At 41.0% G+C, this 27,631-nt stretch overlaps 1 protein-coding gene across 1 annotated transcript in view; it reads left to right on the top strand.

The window, feature by feature from the left end:
* dnah9l (dynein, axonemal, heavy polypeptide 9 like) overlaps positions 1-27,631 on the top strand; it is a gene marked incomplete at both ends in the record, with an annotated part of 232,995 nt that overhangs the window by 87,808 nt on the left and 117,556 nt on the right. The window contains 13 exons of the mRNA XM_080438924.1: positions 341-448; positions 1,521-1,652; positions 2,529-2,689; positions 6,773-6,929; positions 7,228-7,373; positions 9,313-9,468; positions 9,992-10,105; positions 11,053-11,077; positions 11,958-12,050; positions 13,338-13,532; positions 15,106-15,183; positions 16,722-16,854; positions 18,292-18,419. Of these exons, the coding sequence (XP_080295050.1) occupies positions 341-448; positions 1,521-1,652; positions 2,529-2,689; positions 6,773-6,929; positions 7,228-7,373; positions 9,313-9,468; positions 9,992-10,105; positions 11,053-11,077; positions 11,958-12,050; positions 13,338-13,532; positions 15,106-15,183; positions 16,722-16,854; positions 18,292-18,419 (1,626 nt within the window). The remainder of the gene's footprint in view (positions 1-340; positions 449-1,520; positions 1,653-2,528; positions 2,690-6,772; positions 6,930-7,227; positions 7,374-9,312; positions 9,469-9,991; positions 10,106-11,052; positions 11,078-11,957; positions 12,051-13,337; positions 13,533-15,105; positions 15,184-16,721; positions 16,855-18,291; positions 18,420-27,631) is intronic.

The following is a 27,631-nucleotide window of genomic DNA, read 5'->3' as shown; positions in this document are numbered from 1 at the left end:
ATGGAACGATTATATACAAAAAATGCATGAGGAAATACAAAATATGTACAAAAAAGAGGAGGGGGGGGGCGGGTCGTCTGTCTACAGGGAAACTGGTACTATCTCCTCTTTCGGCCTCCAGAAAGATGAGTTTTTAGGGCTGTTTTGAATGAGCCCAGCGAACTGCATTTTTTGAGGGATGGGGTTAGACTATTCCATTCCTTGGTGGCTGTGCTATTAGTAGTTACTACTGTAGGATGTATACATTCTACAGGGCCTGTAGCAGGCCTACATACTGCAGTAGGCCTACTGTAGGCCTACACCCCAGCACCAAACTAAACTAAATGCTATCTGTCTGCAGGTGGGTCTGACGGGCAGCCAGGTGTGGTGGGCTACAGATGTGGGCATCGCCTTTGAGAGGGTGGAGGAGGGCTTTGAGACCGCTCTGAAAGACTACAATAGAAAACAGGTATTTAAACACTGCTCTGAAAGACTACAATAGAAAACAGGTATTTAAACACTGCTCTGAAAGACTACAATAGAAAACAGGTATTTAAACACGGCTCTGAAAGACTACAATAGAAAACAGGTATTTAAACACTGCTCTGAAAGACTACAATAGAAAACAGGTATTTAAACACGGCTCTGAAAGACTACAATAGAAAACAGGTATTTAAACACTGCTCTGAAAGACTACAATAGAAAACAGGTATTTAAACACAGATCTGAAAGACTACAATAGAAAACAGGTATTTAAACACTGCTCTGAAAGACTGCAATAGAAAACAGGTATTTAAACACAGCTCTGAAAGACTACAATAGAAAACAGGTATTTAAACACGGCTCTGAAAGACTACAATAGAAAACAGGTATTTAAACACTGCTCTGAAAGACTACAATAGAAAACGGGTATTAAGACACTGCTCTGAAAGACTACAATAGAAAACAGGTATTTAAACACGGCTCTGAAAGACTACAATAGAAAACAGGTATTTAAACACGGCTCTGAAAGACTACAATAGAAAACAAGTATTTAAACAATGCTCTGAAAGACTACAATAGAAAACAGGTATTAAGACACTGCTCTGAAAGACTACAATAGAAAACGGGTATGTAAACACTTCTCTGAAAGACTACAATAGAAAACAGGTATTTAACACTTCTCTGAAAGACTACAATAGAAAACAGGTATTTAAACACTGCTCTGAAAGACTACAATAGAAAACAGTAACACTTTGAGACACTGCTCTGAAAGACTACAATAGAAAACAGGTATTTAAACACTGCTCTGAAAGACTACAATAGAAAACAGGTATTTAAACACTGCTCTGAAAGACTACAATAGAAAACAGGTATTTAAACACTTCTCTTAACTAATTCACTGCCAATCACGTAGATCTACGCGAACCTATTTAAAGCCGCCACGTGCCAGTCGCGTAGATCTAAGTGAAAAAAAAAAAAAAAGATCACCCAGCTGAACTGTATGTATATCTGTATGTACATATAAATATATAAATATGTATGTATGTTATTTAACACAGATCACCCAGCTGAACTCACTGATCCACATGCTGCTTGGAGAGCTGACTCCTGGGGACAGACAGAAGATCATGACGGTCTGCACCATCGATGTTCACGCCAGAGACGTGGTCGCCAAGCTCATCGCTCAGAAGGTACCGTTCTCAACTCAAACTTTATTTATAAAGAACGTTTACAATGTCCAAGGTGGAACCAGTGCTGAAAGAGAACGTTCAAAACAAGCAAACAGAATCATTTATTAAAACTAGACAAAAGTGCTTCTCTGAGAACAGGTCTCCACCAGGTCAGGTAGGTTATTGTGGGCCAGCATTGTTCATAATGCAGTTATTATAGAGGTGAATAGAATCTGTTGAATTTGAGGGATTAATGTTGATGAAGTTATTGCCAATCAGTAAGGAATATGAAAGATCGGACAGATCTGTGTTGATCACATGACTATAGAGATAATGTGCACTGATTTGCATGATGTTTGGACGAAATCTAAAAAATATTTTTTTAATATAAGAAAATGTGTTTTGCAAAAATGTCTATAATAGTTGGGGCAGAGGTTCTGCTCTGGCATCCAGGGAGTGTGTGCACAGTTGCACCTTGATCGGGCCAACGGTGCCGGAGACCGACGGACGGACGGACGGACGGACGGACAGACATAGTCTCGGCCACGCCTTCGGCCCGGCGGAGAGAACAACAGAAAATAAATCAAAAGAAACAAACAAGTTAAACAGATCACATCAGGAATAAATAAACACCAGGGAGGGAAAAAATGAGTCTTTAATAAAGATTAAAAAAAACTCCAAGGACTGAGCAGAGCGAGGGAGTTCCACAGGGCACATGGCTCGGCCCCCTCTAGTCTTGTATGAAGACCTCAAACGGTTTCATGTGAAGGACCCGGAATTAATGACGTCTCAAATACATCACTGACTGCACTGTGTGTGTGTGTGTGTGTGTGTGTGTGTGTGTGTGTGTGTGTGCGTGTGTGCGTGCGTGCGTGCGTGCGTCGTCTGGTCTCCTAGGTAACCACAGGCCAGGCATTTGCCTGGCTGTCCCAGTTGCGTCATCGCTGGGACGATGTCACCAAACACTGTTACATCAACATCTGTGATGCTCAGTTCCAGTTCAGCTACGAATACCTGGGCAACACTAACAGACTGGTCATCACCCCTCTGACTGACCGGTATGTATAACACTAACAGACTGGTCATCACCCTGTTAACTGACCGGTATGTATAACACTAACAGACTGGTCATCACCCTGTTAACTGACCGGTATGTATAACACTAACAGACTGGTCATCACCCTGTTAACTGACCGGTATGTATAACACTAACAGACTGGTCATCACCCCGTTAACTGACCGGTATGTATAACACTAACAGACTGGTCATCACCCTGTTAACTGACCGGTATGTATAACACTAACAGACTGGTCATCACCCTGTTAACTGACCGGTATGTATAACACTAACAGACTGGTCATCACCCCTCTGACTGACCGGTATGTATAACACTAACAGACTGGTCATCACCCTATTAACTGACCGGTATGTATAACACTAACAGACTGGTCATCACCCTATTAACTGACTAACTGTGTATGTATAACACTAGCCTGCTGCAACCCTCCTGATTTCGTGTATAAAGGGGCGTGTGTATAGAGCCGGCGAGAGACGGCGCCTGATCCCATTGGTTCACCGATCTGTCCGTCAACCCCCGCCCCGTTAACACAACATTACGAGCGACGCCCACTGCACTCTGGTTGGTTGGGAAATGAAACACTTCCTCATACCCAGTACAGGCTATAGTTGGGCCAGGCTTTTATTTTTTAGCAAAACTAAGCAATAAAAGCCTGGAGATCGAGGCTAGTATAACACTAACAGACTGGTCATCACCCCGTTAACTGACCGGTATGTATAACACTAACAGACTGGTCATCACCCCGTTAACTGACCAGTATGTATAACACTAACAGACTGGTCATCACCCCTCTGACTGACCGGTATGTATAACACTAACAGACTGGTCATCACCCCGTTAACTGACCAGTATGTATAACACTAACAGACTGGTCATCACCCCTCTGACTGACCGGTATGTATAACACTAACAGACTGGTCATCACCCTGTTAACTGACCGGTATGTATAACACTAACAGACTGGTCATCACCCTGTTAACTGACCGGTATGTATAACACTAACAGACTGGTCATCACCCTGTTAACTGACCGGTATGTATAACACTAACAGACTGGTCATCACCCTGTTAACTGACCGGTATGTATAACACTAACAGACTGGTCATCACCCTGTTAACTGACCGGTATGTATAACACTAACAGACTGGTCATCACCTCGTTAACTGACCGGTATGTATAACACTAACAGACTGGTCATCACCCTGTTAACTGACCGGTATGTATAACACTAACAGACTGGTCATCACCTCGTTAACTGACCGGTATGTATAACACTAACAGACTGGTCATCACCCTGTTAACTGACCGGTATGTATAACACTAACAGACTGGTCATCACCCTGTTAACTGACCGGTATGTATAACACTAACAGACTGGTCATCACCCTGTTAACTGACCGGTATGTATAACACTAACAGACTGGTCATCACCCTGTTAACTGACCGGTATGTATAACACTAACAGACTGGTCATCACCCTGTTAACTGACCGGTATGTATAACACTAACAGACTGGTCATCACCATGTTAACTGACCGGTATGTATAACACTAACAGACTGGTCATCACCCTGTTAACTGACCGGTATGTATAACACTAACAGACTGGTCATCACCTCATACTCTTCAGACAAAGCCGGTGCATCCAACTTTGTGGAGCGTCTACACGAACACAATTGGCCCGTGTTCAGGGGGAGGGAAGCTGGGTGAGGAGGAGGAGGAGGAGGAGGAGGGGGAGGAGGAGGAGGAGGGGGAGGAGGAGGAGGAAGAAGAGGAGGAGGAGGAGGAGGAGGAGGAGGAGGAGGGGGAGGAGGAGGAGGAGGAGGAGGAGGAGGAGGAGGAGGAGGAGGAGGAGGGGGAGGAGGAGGAGGAGGAGGAGGAGGGTGATATGGGTCATTGCATATACTCCTACGGGTTGGGGGGGCATCTGTCAGTGGGGAGTGTTGGGCGGGAGGAGTAGGACGAAGGCTCTACATCCTCCTGGTGGGGGCTCCTCACTGGTAGGTGAGTCAGTAGGATACGACAGTGACAACACAGAGATGTGTGAGGGGAGGAGTTAATTGTGAGGGGAGGAGTTAATTGGGGAGAAAAAGGGGTAAAGATTATAATTGGCTAGTCTAAATTAAAAATCACACCCAGTGTGAAGTGGGCGGTGTGGTCATCATAGTGATGGAAGCTCACTTTAAAAAATAAATACATTTATTGAAAAGAATCTTTATTGGTCATCATAGTGACATCATAGTTTGGCTCACTTCCAAAAAATATATATTTTTGGAAGTCCATAATCCTATTTATAGGTTATTAATGTCATCATGTGTCTCACTAGCCAATCACAGTGCTGAATAGAGTCAGCCAATAGAGTCAGCCAATCACAGTACATCTAACTGGGCCAGCTGGGCCAATCACAGTGCAGGAAACTAATACTAATGAGATGTCCCAACCCCACTTATAGGGGCGGCTACCCCGCCCAAAAATCACACCCAGTGTGAAGTGGGCGGTGTGGTCATCACAGTGGTCATCACAGTGATGGAAGCTCACTTTTAAAAAAAAAGGATTTTTAGAAGTGCATGGTCCTATTTATAGGTTATTATTGTCATCATGTGTCTCACTAGCCAATCACAGTGCTGAATAGAGTCAGCCAATAAAGTCAGCCAATCACAGTACAGCTAGGGGTGTACTAATGGGCCAATCACAGTGCAGGAAAAGGGTGTCCCAACCCCACTTATAGGGGCGGCTACACCGCCCAGAAAATATATCATTTAGACTGCTTGTTATTTAGAAAGATGCCAGGTTCATTGTTTTCCTGGTATCTTATAGTTTCTATAGTTAAAATGAACAGATTATTGTCTCCGCCGTAGGTGGAGAATATGTTTTCGCTTCGTCCCGCCGTGTGTGAGCAAACATTGTTAGCCAAGCTAACATTGGGCAAGCTCCACGTGACACGTGTCAATTTGTTGACACCAATGCCTCCGATTGGCTAGAGGGACGCGTGACGAAATAAAATTCTATAAATAGGTGTGTCACTTCAAAAAGCCCCTACTTTTTGAAGTGAGGTAAAACAGGATCAATCAGACTTGATTGGAACAGTACCTTCAGTAAGTCCAAATCACCCGTCTGTGCGTGTGTGTGTCCCTCTGAGAACACCTAACATTGGTCAAGCAAAGGCGCAGAAGGCCAAAGCTAAGAAAGCATACTCATCTACAATTGTAACACAGAAGAGAACTAGAGTTGAAATGATCCCACAACAAAGCCGAAGTCTTAATACGTGTCAATATGTTGACATCAATGTCTCTGATTGGCTAGAGGGATGCATGACGAAATACAATCCTATAAATAGGTGTGTCACTTCAAAAAGCCGTTTACGTTTTTGAAGCGAGGTAAGACAGGATCAATCAGTCTTGATTGGAACAGTATCTTCTAGTCCAAATCACCCGTCCGTGCGTGTGTGTGTCCCTCGTGCGTATGTGTGTAACATTGGTCAAACAAAGGCGCAGAAGGCCAAAGCTAAGAAAGCATACTCATCTACAACAGTAACACAGAAGAGGACTAGAGTTGAATTGATCCCACAACAAGGCCGAACCCTACTGTATCTCATTAGTTATTGCTATGATAATATAATTGCTATAGTCTGCTGGCGGAGACTTGTGCTCCGAGGAGCACATTTTCTAGTTATTATTTATATTATATTGTTTAGACTGATCAGAATCAGCTTTATTGTCACATCACACGTTTACACAAGTAAAAATGTGGATGAAATTCATTTTCCCATCATACGTTCATTGTTTACCTGTGATCCTACTTTACTGAGACACTGTCTCTCTACATTCTATGTATGTGTTTACTGTAAGTTATATTATATTATATATACATTCTATGTATGTGTTTACCTTGTTTACTCTAAGTCACTCTGGATACAGTCTGATAAATGACTACATTGTAAATTGTAAGTTTTGAACTATAGTAATGCTGAGATTTAATTATGAATGACATAGAAGACAAATACTTCCATGCTTCCCATTGGTTATTCATGAAATAGTACCTAATATAAATCTCTTGCAATCAGATGTTACATCACCCTCACCCAGTCCCTGCACCTGACCATGAGTGGCGCCCCCTCTGGCCCGGCGGGCACTGGCAAGACGGAGACCACCAAGGACCTGGGGCGCTCCCTCGGCATCATGGTCTATGTATTCAACTGTTCTGAACAAATGGACTACAAGGTATAGTCTCCTTATGCATTATGGTCTATGTAGTCAACTGTTTAGAACAAATGGACTACAAGGTAGTCTCCCGCTGCATTATGGTCTATGTATTCAACTGTTCTAAACAAATGGACTACAAGATAGTCTCCCTATGCATTATGGTCTATGTAGTCAACTGTTCTGAACAAATGGACTACAAGGTATAGTCTCCCTATGCAAGGTCTCTCTCTCTCTCTCAGTCTATAGGTAACATAAGGTCTCTCTCTCTCAGTCTATAGGTAACATCTATAAGGGTCTCTGTCTCTCTCTCTCTCAGTCTATAGGTAACATCTATAAGGGTCTGGCTCAGACGGGGGTCTGGGGATGTTTTGATGAGTTCAACAGGATCTCAGTGGAGGTTCTGTCAGTGGTGGCCGTCCAGGTGAAGACCATCCAGGATGCTGTGCGGAACAGGAAACAGAGGTAATAGTTCCATATGTAACAGGAAACAGAGGTAATAGTTCCATATGTAACAGGAAACAGAGGTAATATTTGTATACGGAACAGGAAACAGAGGTAATAGTTCCTTACGGAACAGGAAACAGGTAAAAGTTGCATACGGAACAGGAAACAGAGGTAATAGTTCCATACGGAACAGGAAACAGAGGTAATAGTTCCATACGGAACAGGAAACAGAGGTAATAGTTCCATACGGAACAGGAAACAGAGGTAATAGTTGCATAAGGAACAGGAAACAGAAGTAATATTTGCATACGGAACAGGAAACAGAGGTAATAGTTGCATACGGAACAGGAAACAGAGGTAATAGTTGCATACGGAACAGGAAACAGAGGTAATAGTTGCATACGGAACAGGAAACAGAGGTAATAGTTGCATACGGAACAGGAAACAGAGGTAATAGTTGCGTACGGAACAGGAAACAGAGGTAATAGTTGCGTACGGAACAGGAAACAGAGGTAATAGTTGCGTACGGAACAGGAAACAGAGGTAATAGTTCCGTACGGAACAGGAAACAGAGGTAATAGTTGCATACGGAGCAGGAAACAGAGGTAATAGTTCCGTACGGAGTAGGAAACAGAGGTAATAGTTCCGTACTGAACAGGAAACAGAGGTAATAGTTGCATACGGAGCAGGAAACAGAGGTAATAGTTCCATACGGAACAGGAAAGGTAATAGTTCCGTATGGAACAGGAAACAGAGGTAATTGTTCCGTACGGAACAGGAAACAGAGGTAATAGTTGCATACGGAACAGGAAACAGAGGTAATAGTTCCATATGTAACAGGAAACAGAGGTAATAGTTCCATACGGAACAGGAAACAGAGGTAATAGTTGCGTACAGAACAGGAAACAGAGGTAATAGTTCCATACGGAACAGGAAACAGAGGTAATAGTTCCATACAGAACAGGAAACAGAGGTAATAGTTCCATACGGAACAGGAAACAGAGGTAATAGTTGCGTACAGAACAGGAAACAGAGGTAATAGTTCCATACGGAACAGGAAACAGAGGTAATAGTTCCATACAGAACAGGAAACAGAGGTAATAGTTCCATATGTGACAGGAAACAGAGGTAATAGTTGCATACGGTACAGGAAACAGAGGTAATAGTTCCATACGGTACAGGAAACAGAGGTAATAGTTCCATACGCAATAGTTCCAATCAGGATGCAATATGTAAAATCGGACAGATCCGTCTTGATCACATGGCTATAGAGATACTGTGTACTGTGTGTGATGTTTGGACAAAATCTGAAGGAGTAATATCAAAACGTGTTTTGCAAAAATCTGCCTCCTGGTGGCGCTATAAAAGGCAGATAAAAAAATTCTGCCCTGGCATCCAGGGAGTGTGTGTGCACAGTTTCACTTTGGCCCAAAGATGCTGGAGATTAGCTGCTCGCAGACAGACATGTGCACACACACGCACGCACGCACGCGCACACACACACACACACACACACACACACACACACACACGGACGGATGGATGGACAGACAGGGTGCAACACATAGTCTCTGCCATGCCTTCGGCCTGGCAGGCTTCTGCTTGCTTCTACTGGCAGGCTTCTACTTGCTTCTACTGGCAGGCTTCTCAAGTTTCTACTTGATGATTAAACTCTTAATTTATTTTCTTCATATTATACTGTTACATCAGTCTAATACTGTTTAGACTGATGATTCTGTGGTTTACCTATGATCCTAGATTACTATGTATATGTATTTGATGTATTACATTGTGTTTACCTTGCTTACTGTAAATGACTCTGGATTAAGAGCGTCTGATAAATGCTGTGTGTGTGTGTGTGTGTGTGTGTGTGTGTGTGTGTGTGTGTGTGTGTGTGTGTGTGTGTGTGTGTGTGTGTGTGTGTGTGTGTGTGTGTGTGTGTGTGTGTGTGTGTGTGTGTGTGTGTGTGTGTGTGTGTGCGTGTGTGTGTGTGCAGGTTCCATTTCCTAGGAGAGGACATAGAGCTGAGGCCTACAGTAGGAATCTTCATCACTCTGAACCCAGGATACGCTGGAAGAGCCGAGCTGCCTGAGAACCTCAAGGCCTTGTTCAGGTGGGGGGGGGGGTGTCATTTGTTCTTAGGCCTTTCACGGCAATCGGACACTGCATTCATGATTTGAGGCATTTTGTTCCAAAGATTTGGTTTGCTAAATTAGACCTGCTGGTGGCGCTATAACAGGCCAATGTGAAAAGGTTGGTATTTGTTCCTCGGCCTAGTGGGAATATGCGTACAAAATTCCACGGAAATCGCACACTGCGTTCATGATTTGAGGAATTTTGTTCAAAACTGACCTATCCTGCAAACTTTGGAAGCCAATGTTAGCCAAGTAGGATGGAATATGAAATATGGGACACATACATCTTGATCACATGACTATAGAGATACTGTGTACAGATTTGCGTGATTTTTGGACAATCTGTGTAGGGGTGTGCCGATACACTAATTTCATGATACGATACGATACGATATTAGCCTCACGACATCGATACGATATCGATACGATACGATACATGGCACTTTTTTATTAGGAAAATATATGTAATTTTTTTTTTTTATTGTGTGTGTTGCTATGCAGACCCTGTGCCATGGTGATCCCAGACTTTGAGCTGATCTGTGAGATCATGTTGGTGGCAGAGGGCTTCATAGACGCCCGTCTGCTGGCACGCAAGTTCATCAGCCTCTACACCCTGTGTAAAGAACTACTGTCTAAACAGGTACCTAACCTCTACACTCTGTGTAAAGAACTGCTCTCTAAACAGGTACCTAACCTCTCTACACCCTGTGTAAAGAACTGCTGTCTAAACAGGTACCTAACCTCTACACTCTGTGTAAAGAACTGCTGTCTAAACAGGTACCTAACCTCTACACCCTGTGTAAAGAACTGCTGTCTAAACAGGTACCTAACCTCTACACTCTGTGTAAAGAACTGCTGTCTAAACAGGTACCTAACCTCTACACTCTGTGTAAAGAACTGCTGTCTAAACAGGTACCTAACCTCTACACCCTGTGTAAAGAACTGCTGTCTAAACAGGTACCTAACCTCTACACCCTGTGTAAAGAACTGCTGTCTAAACAGGTACCTAACCTCTACACCCTGTGTAAAGAACTGCTGTCTAAACAGGTACCTAACCTCTACACTCTGTGTAAAGAACTGCTGTCTAAACAGGTACCTAACCTCTACACTCTGTGTAAAGAACTACTGTCTAAACAGGTACCTAACCTCTACACCCTGTGTAAAGAACTGCTGTCTAAACAGGTACCTAACCTCTACACCCTGTGTAAAGAACTGCTGTCTAAACAGGTACCTAACCTCTACACCCTGTGTAAAGAACTACTGTCTAAACAGGTACCTAACCTCTACACCCTGTGTAAAGAACTACTGTCTAAACAGGTACCTAACCTCTACACTCTGTCTAAAGAACTACTGTCTAAACAGGTACCTAACCTCTACACCCTGTGTAAAGAACTACTGTCTAAACAGGTACCTAACCTCTACACCCTGTGTAAAGAACTGCTGTCTAAACAGGTACCTAACCTCTACACCCTGTGTAAAGAACTACTGTCTAAACAGGTACCTAACCTCTACACCCTGTGTAAAGAACTACTGTCTAAACAGGTACCTAACCTCTACACTCTGTGTAAAGAACTACTGTCTAAACAAGTATAGACCCTAACCCTAAACCCTAACCCTAACTATAGACCCTAAACCCTAAACCCTGACTATAGACCCTAACCCCTAACCGTAAAGACCCCAACCCTAACCTCACTAGACCCTAACCTCTACAAGGGATGATTGACGACCCCCCAGTCCTTGTTGAGAAATAACTCCCGACAGGATGATGAAATCCTGAGACAAAGCCGGAGGGTTTAATGATCCTGAACGAGGTTATTTCTCTACAACGACTGGCACGCCGTCATTTATCCAACTTATTACACGGATACTTAATAAATAAATGAATTGACCCATAAGTAACAACAAAACAAAGTATTTCCGTCCTCACGGTAATGAAAGTATTCTATACGTTTTGCGCAACACGGTCGCCTCGGAAAAGAAGGAAGTGTTGAGTTATCCATTATGCTGGATACAGCATAATGACATGGTGTGTGTGTTTACATGGCTGACATGTTGGATACAGCATAATGACATGGTGTGTGTGTTTACATGACTGTCATGTTGGATACAGCATAATGACATGGTGTGTGTGTTTACATGACTGTCATGTTGGATACAGCATAATGACATGGTGTGTGTGTTTACATGACTGTCATGTTGGATACAGCATAATGACATGGTGTGTGTATTTACATGACTGTCATGTTGGATACAGCATAATGACATGGTGTGTGTGTTTACATGGCCGTCATGTTGGATACAGCATAAAACCAAGCAGCACAGGTTGCTATGAGCAAGAGTCTGTTATTGAGCTCAGCGGTCATTATTCAGAAATAACACACCGCTGATTTCAATGAGTGACCAATCAGAATCAAGCATTCAACCAAGCCGTGTAATAAGATACATTATGATCAACTTGCTCTCTCAGGATCACTATGACTGGGGTCTGAGAGCCATCAAGTCGGTGTTGGTTGTGGCCGGATCCCTGAAGAGAGAAGACAAGAGCAGACCTGAGGAGCAGGTAGAGCTTCACACTTTATTCTGACTTCATTGTTGCATCTCACATACACAAACATATTGTATATGAGAGTAAAACACATATGAACATATTGTATATGAGAGTAAAACAGTTGGTCTTAGTCCCTCAGTATATTTTTCAAGACTCTGCCTGATGACCAGAAGCTCAATATCTCCCACGGCCAAAGGGGGGGAGATGAGCTCTACTGGTCGTGTCTGTAGTAGTAGATGTATTATTATTGTTGAGATGAGCTCTACTGTACCGTGTCTGTAGATTATTATTATGAGCTCTACTCAGTGGTGTAAAGTAACTAAGTATATTTACTCAAGTACTGTACTTAAGTACAATTTTGAGGTACTTTTACTTTATTGGAGTATTTCCAATTGTCTATACTTTTACTTTTACTCCACTACATCTCAGAGACAAATATTGTACTTTTACTCCACTACAATATTTGAAAACTTTAGTTACTAGTTACTTTGCGGGTATAAATGATTACATTATAAAACACACATTAAAGGTAGGGTAAGTGATTTTCTTTGGTTAAAATAAGTGTTAAATAGCTCTATATTCTGATAGTACTCATTGCTATAGAGTGTTTGTTCAGTAAAAGGAGTCTCCTTGTCTCTCCAGCTCTTTATAAAACAGAAAATGCATTTTCGTTTAATTTCCAATTTTATCCAATCAGGATAGAGAACTCAATCAGGATATAGATTAAACAAGTGAAATTGGAAGTGATGACACTAAGAAATGAGCAGGCAAAGGAAGTGGAAGTGGAACACTATAACAATGAAGCTTAAAAATGGGTACTTTCTCCTGATTGGCTGAGATTTTGACATCTACCGGAAAATGCATTGTCTGTTTATTAAAGAGCTGGAGAGACGGGGAGACTCCTGTTACTGAACAAACACTCTATAGCAATGATTACTATCAGAATATAGTGCTTTAACCTTTTAACAAAATACTTTTTGTTTTAACCAAAAAATATCACTTACCCTACCTTTAACCACTTTAGCTCTATTTTATACATACAGTAGGCTACTTGAAAATAGCCGATCTACAAGCTCACAACGCGTCGCGAGCTTGTAGATCGGCTATTTTCAAACATTTAGTACTTTTACTTTTGGTACTTTAAGTACATTTTGATTCCAATACTTTTGTACTTTTACTCAAGTACATTTTTAATTCCGGACTTTTACTTGTAACAGAGTACTTCTACATTGCAGTATTGATACTTTTACTTAAGTAAAACATTTACTAGTACTTTTTCCACCACTGAACCGTGTGTAGGTGTTGATGCGGGCCCTGAGGGACTTCAACCTGCCTAAGATAGTGACCAGTGACGTTCCCATCTTCCTGGGCCTCATCAGTGACCTGTTCCCCCAGCTGGACGTTCCCAGGAAGAGAGATCCGGACATGGAGAGCGCCGTGCGTCAGTCTGTCAGCGAGCTGCACCTTCAACCTGAGGAGAACTTTATACTCAAGGTACAGTAGAACTACTTTATACTTAAGGTAGAGTACAACTACTTTATACTCAATGTACAGTAGAACTACTTTATACTTAATGTACAGTAGAACTACTTTATACTCAATGTACAGTAGAACTACTTTATACTCAATGTACAGTAGAACTACTTTATACTTAATGTACAGTAGAACTACTTTATACTTAAGGTACAGTAGAACTACTTTATACTCAATGTACAGTAGAACTACTTTATACTCAATGTACAGTAGAACTACTTTATACTCAATGTACAGTAGAACTACTTTATACTTAAGGTAGAGTACAACTACTTTATACTCAATGTACAGTAGAACTACTTTATACTTAATGTACAGTAGAACTACTTTATACTCAAGGTACAGTAGAACTACTTTATACTCAAGGTACAGTAGAACTACTTTATACTTAGGGTAGAGTAGAACTACTTTATACTCAATGTACAGTAGAACTACTTTATACTTAATGTACAGTAGAACTACTTTATACTCAATGTACAGTAGAACTACTTTATACTCAATGTACAGTAGAACTACTTTATACTCAATGTACAGTAGAACTACTTTATACTTAAGGTAGAGTACAACTACTTTATACTCAATGTACAGTAGAACTACTTTATACTTAATGTACAGTAGAACTACTTTATACTCAAGGTACAGTAGAACTACTTTATACTCAAGGTACAGTAGAACTACTTTATACTTAGGGTAGAGTAGAACTACTTTATACTCAATGTACAGTAGAACTACTTTATACTTAATGTACAGTAGAACTACTTTATACTCAATGTACAGTAGAACTACTTTATACTTAAGGTACAGTAGAACTACTTTATACTCAATGTACAGTAGAACTACTTTATACTCAATGTACAGTAGAACTACTTTATACTTAAGGTAGAGTAGAACTACTTTATACTCACTGTACAGTACTTTATACTCAAGGTACAGTAGAACTACTTTATACTTAAGGTAGAGTAGAACTACTTTATACTCAAGGTACAGTACAACTACTTTATACTTAAGGTAGAGTAGAACTACTTTATACTCAAGGTACAGTAGAACTACTTTATACTCAATGTACAGTAGAACTACTTTATACTCAATGTACAGTAGAACTACTTTATACTCAATGTACAGTAGAACTACTTTATACTCAATGTACAGTAGAACTACTTTATACTCAAGGTACAGTAGAACTACTTTATACTTAATGTACAGTAGAACTACTTTATACTCAATGTACAGTAGAACTACTTTATACTCAATGTACAGTAGAACTACTTTATACTCAATGTACAGTAGAACTACTTTATACTCAATGTACAGTAGAACTACTTTATACTCAAGGTACAGTAGAACTACTTTATACTCAAGGTACAGTAGAACTACTTTATACTCAATGTACAGTAGGAGAACCTCATACTCAATTACTGATAAATACAATGGACGACAATAAAAACAAGCCCTCTGGGTTGATTTGTGTTATCCTTTTAGCATAACCGTTGACTGTACCTGTACTGTTAATAAGCATGTTGTTATGTGTCTACAGGTGGCTCAGCTGGAGGAGCTGTTGAATGTCAGACATTCAGTGTTTGTGGTGGGAGGACCAGGAACAGGGAAGAGCCAGGTAAACTATTTACTATCTATCAACCACCTTTATACTGTCTATTAATAACCTATATATACTGTCTATTAATAACCTATATATACTGTCTATTAATAACCTATATATACTGTCTATTAATAACCTATATATACTGTCTATTAGTAACCTATATATACTGTCTATTAATAACCTATACTGTCTATTAATAACCTATATATACTGTCTATTAATAACCTATATATACTGTCTATTAATAACCTATACTGTCTATTAATAACCCATATACTGTCTATTAATAACCTATATATACTGTCTATTAGTAAACTATATATACTGTCTATTAATAACCTATATATACTGTCTATTAATAACATATACATACTGTATATTAGTAACCTATATATACTGTCTATTAATAACCTATACTGTCTATTAATAACCCATATACTGTCTATTAATAACCTATATATACTGTCTATTAATAACCTATATATACTGTCTATTAATAACCTATATATACTGTCTATTAATAACCTATATACTGTTTATTAATAACCTATACTGTCTATTAATAACCTATATACTGTCTATTAATAACCTATATACTGTCTATTAATAACCTTTATATACTGTCTATTAATAACCTTTATATACTGCCTATTAATAACCTATATACTGTCTATTAATAACCTATATACTGTCTATTAATAACCTATATATACTGTCTATTAATAACCTATATACTGTCTATTAATAACCTATATACTGTCTATTAATAACCTTTATATACTGTATTAATAACCTATACTGTCTATTAATAACCTATATATACTGTATTAATAACTGTATTAGAGCCAGGTAAACTATACAGTTTATACTGTCTATTGATCACCCAGCAAACTACATACTGTTCATAGAACCTATGTTAGCGTGATAGCATCATGTTTATGGTTCATCGAAACTATGCTAACGTGATAGCATCATGTTTATGGTTCATAGAACCTATGCTAACCTGATAATAATGTTCATAGAACCTATGCTAACCTATGCTAACCTGATAGCATGATGTCTATGCTTCAGATCCTGAAGACGCTCCATATAACCTATGCTAACATATGCTAACCTGATAGCAACATGTGTATAGAAGCTATGCTAACCTTTTAGCATCATGTGTATAGAAGCTATGCTAACCTAATAGCATGATGTCTATGCTTCAGATCCTGAAGACTCTCCATATAACCTATGCTAACATATGCTAACCTGATAGCAACATGTGTATAGAAGCTATGCTAACCTGATAGCAGATGTCTATGCTTCAGATCCTGAAGACGCTCCATATAACCTATGCTAACATATGCTAACCTGATAGCAACATGTGTATAGAAGCTATGCTAACCTTTTAGCATCATGTGTATAGAAGCTATGCTAACCTAATAGCATGATGTCTATGCTTCAGATCCTGAAGACTCTCCATATAACCTATGCTAACATATGCTAACCTGATAGCAACATGTGTATAGAAGCTATGCTAACCTGATAGCATGATGTCTATGCTTCAGATCCTGAAGACTCTCCATAGAACCTATGCTAACCTGAAGATGAAGCCGGTGTGGAACGACATCAACCCCAAGGCTGTGACCACAGACGAGCTGTTTGGTTTCCTGCATCCGGCCACCAGAGAGTGGAAGGACGGTGAGGCTTAACTTAAAGGAATACTTCACACATTTTCAAAGCTGCTGTGTATTCATTCATATAATTGTTCCTCACCAATGCTCATTATAAGCAGGGTTGCGTTGGTCATGGGACAGGCTAACACGCCGTGCAACAGGAGCACGCACATGCATGGATTTAAAACAACCTTAAATTCACACAACAACGAAGTTAAAAAAGGCTGCCGACCGCCGGTTGTCACACCATTATGAATGAACATAGGATGAACATAGGAATGAGCCTAGATGAATGAACATAGGATGAATGAACATAGGATTAACATAGGAATGAGCCTAGATGAATGAACATAGGATGAATGCATGTGAATGAAGGGGCGGCCATAGCTGAGTGGTTAGTGAGCCCGCCTAGGGAGCCAGAGGCCCTGGTTGCCCCAGGTACGATTCCAGGCCACGCCAGCATATGTGTCGATGAAATGAAATTTGTCCCTGAGCAAGACTCTTATCCCCTAATTGCTCACAGGCCCTCATTGGAAACAAGCCCGCAAGGACTTTCATGGACGTCCTGTTAAAAGGAATTATCTTATCTTTATGAACATAGGATGAACATAGGAATGAGCCTAGATGAATGAACATAGGATTAACATAGGAATGAGCCTAGATGCATATCAATGGTCCATTGTGTGACCTGTAGTGTAGGTGTTAAAGGGCAAGACCACTTTGGTAGAGGTTCCTGTTGATTTAACAGGAAGTTAACATTTGTATTAAAAAAACAAACAGTAGTGGGTTTGGTGATGTTCTATATTGTCTGAATCAACTTTGTTTGTGTTCGTTTACATGCTAAAAGAGTGACTTTGAGAGCTGTTTGACCGTATAATGTAAGTCAATGAGGAGCATATTTTGAATTATCAATTTCTAATCAATGGAACAATTATTTTTGATTTCTTGTCCACCTTTAGAGTTACATCATGGCAAGGTAACTACACAACCCAAACCTCTACCAAAGTGGTCTTGCCCTTTAAGCCACGTGCGAGTCACGTCATTAAAATAGAGTGCAAGTGCAACCGCTTTCCAATTCACCAATGCAACCCTGATGATAAGACGCACCATGTCTGTCTGCTAGCTCTGTGTCTCAGAGGAGGGCTGTGGACAGTTCACAAAGCTGCCTACCAGTGACATCATCTGTAGGCTGGTTTGGGTTAGTTTTTGCACGTTAACTTTATAGAAAGAGAAAGGCTGTAGTTTCTATTAGCTTTGAATCTCCATCGATGATGTCATCCTTAGGTTTATTTTTAAAGTCTGCTCTATTTGTTTGAGGGTTTGAGCATCAATCACTTCCTTTACTTCTTTACTTTCAGTAGAAGAACACAGCTTCTCTCTCTCTCTTTCTTTCTCTCTCTCTCTCTCTCTCTCTCTCTCTCTCTCTCTCTCTGCTAGTAGTAAAGGTCTCTCTCTCACACAGGTCTATTCTCCTCCACTATGAGGGAACTGGCCTCAGTGAGTCATGATGGACCCAAGTGGATCGTTCTGGATGGAGACATCGACCCCATGTGGATCGAGTCTCTGAACACAGTGATGGACGACAACAAGGTCTGTCCTCTCCTCCTATTCTCTCCATTCATGTCCTCTCCTCCAATTCTCTCCATTCTGTTCTTACAGTCTTTTCTCTTCATTGAACTGAGTGGAGAGAAATCCAGTTATTTTTTCCCACCGGATACTTCGGTCATGACGCAACTCCCAATATAGGCCACGCCCATTGTGTGATGAGTTGTGTAGATGATTGAGAAGTTGATCCTTACAAGTTATACCTAATCAATCAGTTATACCTAATCATCTTTATTACTTTATTATAACTTACAAGTTATACCTAATCATCTTTATTACTTTATTATAACTTACAAGTTATACCTAATCAACATTATTACCCGGCTTGGTTGAAGGCTTGATTATGATTGGTTAATCACTGAATTCAGCAGTGTGTTATTTCTGGATAATGACGATGAACTGACATCTGTCTAATCAAAGACTCAGAACACCTGCTGCGCTGCTTGGTTTTATGCTGTATCCAACATGAAAGCCATGTAAACAAACACACCGTGTCATTCATAGCTAAATGTTGCTCTCAAGAATGTTTTTCAAAACATTTCTAGCAAGAAAGAGACGATGCAGTAACCGAAAATGTATTCTATTTGATCAACCTTCATGTTGTTTTCCGAGGCGACCGTGTGGCGCTGGACGGACGGCAGCACCTGCCATAAATGAATAGAATACTTTCATTACTGTAAGCAAGGAAATACTTGGTTTTGTTGTTACTTTCTGATGTCACATTTAGCAGTAATTACAGAATGAAGCATCAAAGAGGGATTTATTAGTGTCTTATTCATAAAGGTACAAGCATGGACATGTTGATGGACATTTGAGACTGTGATAACACAACAATATAACAAGATAGTAATGATATCTAATATTGCATGTAATGAAGTAAAATAGAAGTTAATATTTATGTATAGAAATAAAGATTAAATACAGGTAGAACAGGTATGATAAACATCTTAAAAGAGGTAATGTATCTTCAGTGTTAAAATGTTTAAGAAGCTTAAGTCATATATAACTTCATTCTTTCAGACACACATACAGGTATTTGGGGGCGTGGCCGAATCCACCATTCTTTCATTGGGTGAAACAACACAGCTTTCACCATTGGAATTGCGTTACGGAACGCACACGTTGTTACATTTTGGGGGTTTATTTCGTCATAGCGCAACATAGTGGTGAAGTATAGTAGTGCAGGTCATTGCAACAACCACTGATCTTGTGAAAAAAGAAAACGGGACAAACGGCCAAATATTCTAAAGTTTCCACGATTCTGCCAAGAATCATGACTTTGAGACACATCAGAGTTTTTGCCGGGTCAAACAATGAGTCATGTGACGTTGATCCCCTTCCCCTATTCGTTCATACCTGGACATACATGGGCAACTGGCGGCCCGGGGGCCACATGCGGCCCCCACCTTCACTTAATGCGGCCCACAGGTTAATATCAGAATAGTGATATATCGATTTCAGCTGTTATGATTGCAATAGTAGCTTAATGACTAGTATTAAAATTGTCTTTATGTTCAGTGTATCTGTATTTAAGTTCATGAAGTTAACATAAGTATAACTAAATGCTTTTGAAATTAAATAGAAATGTTACTTTTCAGGATTCCAATTAAAAAATAGCACAAAACCTTTGTGTGACATAGAATGGCAAAGTACGGAGTTAATTTACGAAAAAGGTTAAAATACGGAGGTGTCTGCCGACAGTATAATCAACGTGGCCCTCTGGAGTGAGTGTGTTAATATAGTGTTCCTCTGGAGTGAGTGTGTAAATATAGTGTCCCTCTGTAGTGAGTGTGTAAATATAGTGTTCCTCTGGAGTGAGTGTGTTAATATAGTGTTCCTCTGTAGTGAGTGTGTAAATATAGTGTTCCTCTGGAGTGAGTGTGTAAATATAGTGTTCCTCTGGAGTGAGTGTGTTAATATAGTGTTCCTCTGGAGTGAGTGTGTAAATATAGTGTCCCTCTGTAGTGAGTGTGTAAATATAGTGTTCCTCTGGAGTGAGTGTGTAAATATAGTGTTACTCTGGAGTGAGTGTGTAAATATAGTGTTACTCTGGAGTGAGTGTGTAAATATAGTGTCCCTATGGAGTGAGTGTGTAAATATAGTGTTCCTCTGGAGTGAGTGTGTAAATATAGTGTTCCTCTGGAGTGAGTGTGTAAATATAGTGTTCCTCTGGAGTGAGTGTGTAAATATAGTGTTACTCTGGAGTGAGTGTGTAAATATAGTGTTACTCTGGAGTGAGTGTGTAAATATAGTGTTCCTCTGGAGTGAGTGTGTAAATATAGTGTTCCTCTGGAGTGAGTGTGTAAATATAGTGTTACTCTGGAGTGAGTGTGTAAATATAGTGTTCCTCTGCATCATCAAAGTTGCATCACCTCTGTATTAGGACATGACGTATGTGTAGTCAGAAGGATATCGTATCAACATGGGACACAATGGAAACAAGACCCTCTCCTTTTAGCAGCTTTTTTTTACCTTCCTGTACAATCATACTGTTTTCAAACTGCTAATGAAGTATTCAATCAATCAAATAACAATAACATACTGAATATGCATTTTATGAATAGCACATTCAGCCTGGTCATAGTGACCTCAGTATTTAAATCAATCTCAGAATGTGATTCTTTAGGTGATAAAGAATAAAAACCAAATAATAATAATTTATGATCACTGCAGTGACCCTAACCCTAACCACGACTGATACAACAACTAATAATAATAATTATAATAATAACAATTTGCATAATTGAATGTCATTATGTGCTGAATATGCGCCAAACGATTTAAATCATTAAAACATAATTAATATGGTGTAAAAGTTAACATTCTCAACATACTAATTCATTAACATGCTCCTCTTATATCAAATTATGATTAATAAACCGCAATTACAATACATTGTATGTGAATGAATATTTATAACAATTCAACTATCTGTTAATTATCAAACTACATAATTACTACAATTTCAGAAGCTAAAACCTCTTAACTCATTTAGTGCCACATGACGTCTAAGACGTCACGAGGCCTGACGCCCTGAGCGCCAAGACGTCATGAAAAGACGTCATAAAAAAATAAAGAATAATTGTTTTTTTTTTTTTTGTTGTGTTGTTCAGAACCCAAGATATGATGATTTGAAGATTTGCTGCTCCATTCACTTCTTGTTAAACTTTTTTACTGAAAAAGGCTGTATCTCGGCTCCTAAGCACTTTTTTTTTACAATTAATTTTGGTTGTGGAAACAACCAAAATTCCATAAATAAGCATGGCACTGGAAGAGTTAACTGGTAAATGCACGAACAAAGACTCGGGTTCATCCTCCTGCTAGTTGTTCATCAGATGAACTCGGGTTCATCCTCCAGGGCATACATGGGCAACTGGCGGCCTGTGGGCTACATGCAGCCCCCACCTTCACTTAATGTGGCCCGCAGGTTAATATCAGAATAGTGATGTATTATTGTCTCCGCCAGGCCGAAAGGCATGGCGAGAGAGTATGTTTTACTCTCTCTTTTACTCCTACACATTTTGTCCAAACATCATGCAAAACAGTACACATTATCTCTATACTCAAGTGATCAAGATGGTTCCGTATGATTTTTTATATTCCATCCTGACTGGCAAAACATTGCTGGCCCACAATAACCTACCTGACCTGGCGGAGACCTGTGCTCCGAGGAGCACTTTTTCTAGTTGATTTCTGCTGTTATCCCGCTTTAATTAAAAAAAAATTATATCCAATGTATCTGTATTTAAGTTCATAAAGTTAACATAAGTATAACTAAATGCTTTTGAAATGAAATAAAAATGTAACTTTTCAGGATTCCTAAATCTGCATTCCAAATAAAAAATAGAAAAAAATAGCAGATCTACAAGCTCAAAACGCGTCACACTGCAACACGTTTTGAGCTAGTAGAACTGCAATTTTTGCTACTTTTGTGTGAAATGGCGAAGTACGGCATTAGGCATTAATTTACGGAGATAAGAGGTACAGTATATGCAACGTGGCCCCCTGGAGTCTGTGTGGAAATATAGTGTCCCTCTCCATCATCAAAGATGCACCACCCCTGCTCCAGGGTGTCCAGAGGACCTCCTCTAGGTGTTCATCAGGTTCATCCTCCAGGGTGTCCAGAGGACCTCTAGGTGTTCATCAGGTTCATCCTCCAGGGTGTCCAGAGGACCTCCTCTAGGTGTTCATCAGGTTCATCCTCCAGGGTGTCCAGAGGACCTCTAGGTGTTCATCAGGTTCATCCTCCAGGGTGTCCAGAGGACCTCTAGGTGTTCATCAGTTTCATCCTCCAGGGTGTCCAGAGGACCTCTAGGTGTTCATCAGTTTCATCCTCCAGGGTGTCCAGAGGACCTCTAGGTGTTCATCAGGTTCATCCTCCAGGGTGTCCAGATGACCTCCTCTAGGTGTTCATCAGGTTCATCCTCCAGGGTGTCCAGAGGACCTCTAGGTGTTCATCAGGTTCATCCTCCAGGGTGTCCAGATGACCTCCTCTAGGTGTTCATCAGTTTCATCCTCCAGGGTGTCCAGAGGACCTCTAGGTGTTCATCAGGTTCATCCTCCAGGGTGTCCAGATGACCTCCTCTAGGTGTTCATCAGGTTCATCCTCCAGGGTGTCCAGAGGACCTCTAGGTGTTCATCAGGTTCATCCTCCAGGGTGTCCAGAGGACCTCTAGTGTTCATCAGGTTCATCCTCCAGGGTGTCCAGAGGACCTCCTCTAGGTGTTCATCAGGTTCATCCTCCAGGGTGTCCAGAGGACCTCCTCTAGGTGTTCATCAGGTTCATCCTCCAGGGTGTCCAGAGGACCTCTAGGTGTTCATCAGGTTCATCCTCCAGGGTGTCCAGAGGATCTCTAGTGTTCATCAGGTTCATCCTCCAGGGTGTCCAGAGGACCTCCTCTAGGTGTTCATCAGGTTCATCCTCCAGGGTGTCCAGAGGACCTCCTCTAGGTGTTCATCAGGTTCATCCTCCAGGTGTCCAGAGGACCTCCTCTAGGTGTTCATCAGGTTCATCCTCCAGGGTGTCCAGAGGACCTCTAGGTGTTCATCAGGTTCATCCTCCAGGGTGTCCAGAGGACCTCTAGGTGTTCATCAGGTTCATCCTCAAGGGTATCCAGAGGACCTCCTCTAGGTGTTCATCAGGTTCATCCTCCAGGGTGTCCAGAGGACCTCCTCTAGGTGTTCATCAGGTTCATCCTCCAGGGTGTACAGAGGACCTCTAGGTGTTCATGACTCATCAGATGTGTCAGAGCTGCTTAACGGAGCCTGTGTGAGAGAGTAAAACAAAGCCGGTGTCAAAGTTTAAAACCAAACTCAAAACCCACCTTTTCAGATTCAAATAAAATGTCACGTTTTATAATCCCAAGTGATTCTCTGCTTGTTCTTCAAGACGAATAAATGGCTGTTTTTTTATTTAAGGAAAGGAACTACCGGTTTCCTGGAGAAAAACTAAAGAAAGCAGAAGAAACAGAATTCAACTTACTGTGGTGGTCTTCAGGTTCCTCCTGTTTGATAGAGATGGTCCTGGATCGCTGTCAGTAGAAAGTCTTGTTTCTTTATCATGGACGCGTTGGTGATTTTTTAATTTTACAGAATGAGTAAAACCCTTCCCGCATGTTTTACAGCAGTAGTGCTTCTCTCCAGTATGAACTCTCCTGTGTGGCTCAAGGGCAGACTGGTGAGCAAAGCGTTTGCCACAGAGTTCACAGCTGAACGGCTTCTCTCCCGTGTGGATGCGCTGGTGGCTTTTGAAGTATGCAGCATGGGTAAAACCTTTCCCACATATTGCACAGCCAAAAGGCTTCACTCCGGTGTGAGTTCTCTTGTGTTCTTCAAGGGGAGGCTTTAGGCGGAAACTTTTCCCACACTGGTCACAGGAGTAAGGCTTCTCTCCGGTGTGAAGTCTTACATGTCTTTTGAGATCAGATTGTCCTTTGAAACCTTTCCCACAGTGGTCACAGCAGTAAGGTCTTTCTCCGGTGTGCGCTCTCTTGTCGTATGTGAGGGAAATCGTTGAAGCAAAACTTTTCCCACACTGGTCACATCTGTAAGGTTTTTCTCCAGTGTGAATTCTCATGTGTACTTTAAGAAGAGAAACGTGGGTAAACCTTGTCCCGCACTGGTCACAGGAGTGAGGCTGATGTTTCACAACCGAAAGCCTTCTCTCCAGTGTGAATTTTCTTGTGTTTTTCTAGCTGAATCATTTGACTGAATCTTTTCCCACACTGGTCACAGGAGTGAGGCTTTTCTCCGGTGTTGATGCACTGGTGTTTTTTTAAGCCTCCATGCTGAGTAAAACGCTTTCCACATATTTCGCAGCCGAACGACTTCTCTCCAGTGTGTATTCTCTCGTGCATCTTGAGGCTACATTTTTGACTGAAACCTTTCCCACACTGGTCACAGGTGTATGGCTTGTCTCCAGTGTGTGTTCTCTTGTGTGTCACAAGGTTCGATAGTTGAGTGAAACTTTTCCCACACTGGTGACAGCCGTATGGCTTCTCTCCAGTATGGATACGCCTATGATGTTTCAATGAGTCAGACTTCGTAAAACGCTTCCCACACATTTCACAGCCATAAGACAGATGTCTTATGGCTTCTGTGAGTTCTCTTGTGGCTTGAGTTCTTGTGGCGTGAGTTCTCTTGTGGCTTATGAGGGCAGACGCTGAAGTGAACCTTTTCTCACACTGGTCACAGCAGTATGGTTTCTCTCCAGTGTGAACTCTCTTGTGTAATGTAAAAGTTGAAACGTGGGCGAACGTTTTCCCACACTGGTCACAGTAGTAAGGCTTCTCTCCAGTGTGAACTTTCTTGTGTTCTTCGAGTTGAGACTTTTGACGGAAACTTTTTTCACACTGGTCACAGTAGTAAGGTTTCTCTCCAGTGTGAATTCTCTGGTGTTGTTTGAGCGTTGATTTTGTACCGAAACTTATCTCACACTGGTCACAACTGTAAGGCTTCTCTCCAGAGTGAACTTTCTTGTGTTGTTTGAGTCCAGACATTTGCCTGAAGCTTTTCTCACACTGGTCACAGCTGTAAGGCTTCTCTCCGGTGTGAATTCTTTGGTGCTGTTGGAGCGTTGATTTTGCTTTGAAACTTTTCCCACACTGGTCACAGCTGTAAGGCTTGTTTCCAGAGTGATTTTTTTTGTGTTTTTTGAGTCCAGAAATTTGCCTGAAGCTTTTCTCACACCGGTCAGATGAGTAAGGCTCTCTGGTGTGAATTCTTTGGTGTTGTTTGAAAGTACAGTTTGTTTTGAAACCTTTTCCACACTGGTCACAGCTGTAAGGTCTTTCTCCAGTGTGAACTCTATGGTGTTCTTTGAGATGGGAATCTGAAGCGAAGCTTTTTCCACATTGGTCGCAGCAGCAATGTTCTGCTTTAACTGAGGACAGAGGAGGACCGGTTTCTGAAACAGAGAACACAAACCTGGTCAGAGCTTCATGCATCGATCAGATTTAAGTTCACAGTTAACACATTGCGTGCCAATCGTGTAGATCTACGCGAAGTGGTCTTTTTATTTATTTTTTCTCGCAGGTTCACATTTCATTGTAGGCCTCGTTCGCAGTGACACATTTCATTGTAGCACACCCGGATATGGAAATATCCGTATCCGGAGATTTTCGTTCCCACCCGCCACCGCTCTAAATCTTCCCCTAATCGGCCATTATCTCAGAGTTTTTTTTCTCCTTGCTGAACGCTGTTTAACATAAACCGCGACTACTGCAAAATGTCTTCTCTGGGCAACTCACACAGCTACCCTGTGTGTCTACAAACAGTTTAACGCGCGATCTTAAGGTATTTAACGAGGTCTGTGGCAACGTGAAAAAAACAAAAAAACAACAATAAATCGCTGGCACTGGTGAGTACATTATGATATTAAACTCTGGCGTGGAATGTGTTAAAACTCTCACTGCCAGCAATTTTTCTATTTTCTTACCTTTTTGAAGTAGTCACAGAATATTTATCTCCAGTATGATGGTTGCTAATCACTGAGGGTTGCACTGTGTGGTTTCACAAATGTCAACGAGGTCATCGCGACCTCGTTGACATGAATTGTCTCCCTTTGAAAATAACGTCTGGGCCAAAAATACATAGTAAAAAAAAAAGTACACATGAGCCGAGATGCAGCCTTTTTCAGTAATAAGTTAACCTGGGGTGTGGAATGGATAGAAAGTCAGTAGGTTTTTTGGGTGAACTATTCCTTTAACTGTGACTGGGTTAGCTTTCAGCTTAGAGATGTGTTCCTGTTGGTCAGGCGGTGAATGCTTTGCTTTCTTTGTTACTGAGGGTTTTCCCCTCTAGTAGGGACATCCACAAACCTATAGAGTTACTGAGGGTTTTCCCCTCTAGTAGGGACATCCACAAACCTATAGAGTTACTGAGGGGTTTTCCCCTCTAGTAGGGACATCCACAAACCTATAGAGTTACTGAGGGTTTTCCCCTCTAGTAGGGACATCCACAAACCTATAGAGTTACTGAGGGTTTTCCCCTCTAGTAGGGACATCCACAAACCTATAGAGTTACTGAGGGGTTTTCCCCTCTAGTAGAGACATCCACAAACCTATAGAGTTTGGCCAATAAAGGTGCAATAAAGGCAGAATTCGGTCCGTGTTCTCATGTCCGCTGATCGTATCATACGGCTCACCCAGAGCTCTGTCCTCATTAGCAGAGGGGGGGGGGGCATATACAACACAATTCGGGATGTTAAACGGCTCATATTTTGCGAGTCGACGTGTCTGGGCCATTTATCCATTGATTTTTCTTTCCTTTTTTTTGCTGAGCAGCAGTAGAGGAGATCACACACTGAGCTTTCCTTTAAGCAGCACAACTGCAGCCTTCATGTTTAGAACTTGCATCAAAGCCCTAATGATAATAAAAACTAGACTTTATTTAGTAAAGATGTGTTTATTAACACAGAACACTTGTTTAATCCGTAGGCTACAGCAGCACATAACTAACGAGGCCTAACTACGTTTGACAAATTAGTAAGAACTAGACCATACCCGTCCAGGGATATGAGCACCCAAAGTATGATTTTGGGAATGCACCCGCTTGTTTCACGCACATGATTTGGCAACCTGCACGCACACTTGGCCACGAATGCGCAGTAACGTCTCAAACTCTGTCCGTAGAGTTAAACAGAGGTTCGGAAAAATTATATTAAACGGCTATTAAATTATAATAAACGCTTGCATTGC

The sequence above is a fragment of the Gymnoscopelus braueri genome (assembly GCF_963280865.1).
Source record: "Gymnoscopelus braueri genome assembly, chromosome: 10".
Classification (NCBI taxonomy): Eukaryota; Metazoa; Chordata; class Actinopteri; order Myctophiformes; family Myctophidae; genus Gymnoscopelus; species Gymnoscopelus braueri.
The sequence above is the reverse complement of the archived record's forward strand: the minus strand, read 5'-3'. Positions and strand labels throughout refer to the sequence as shown.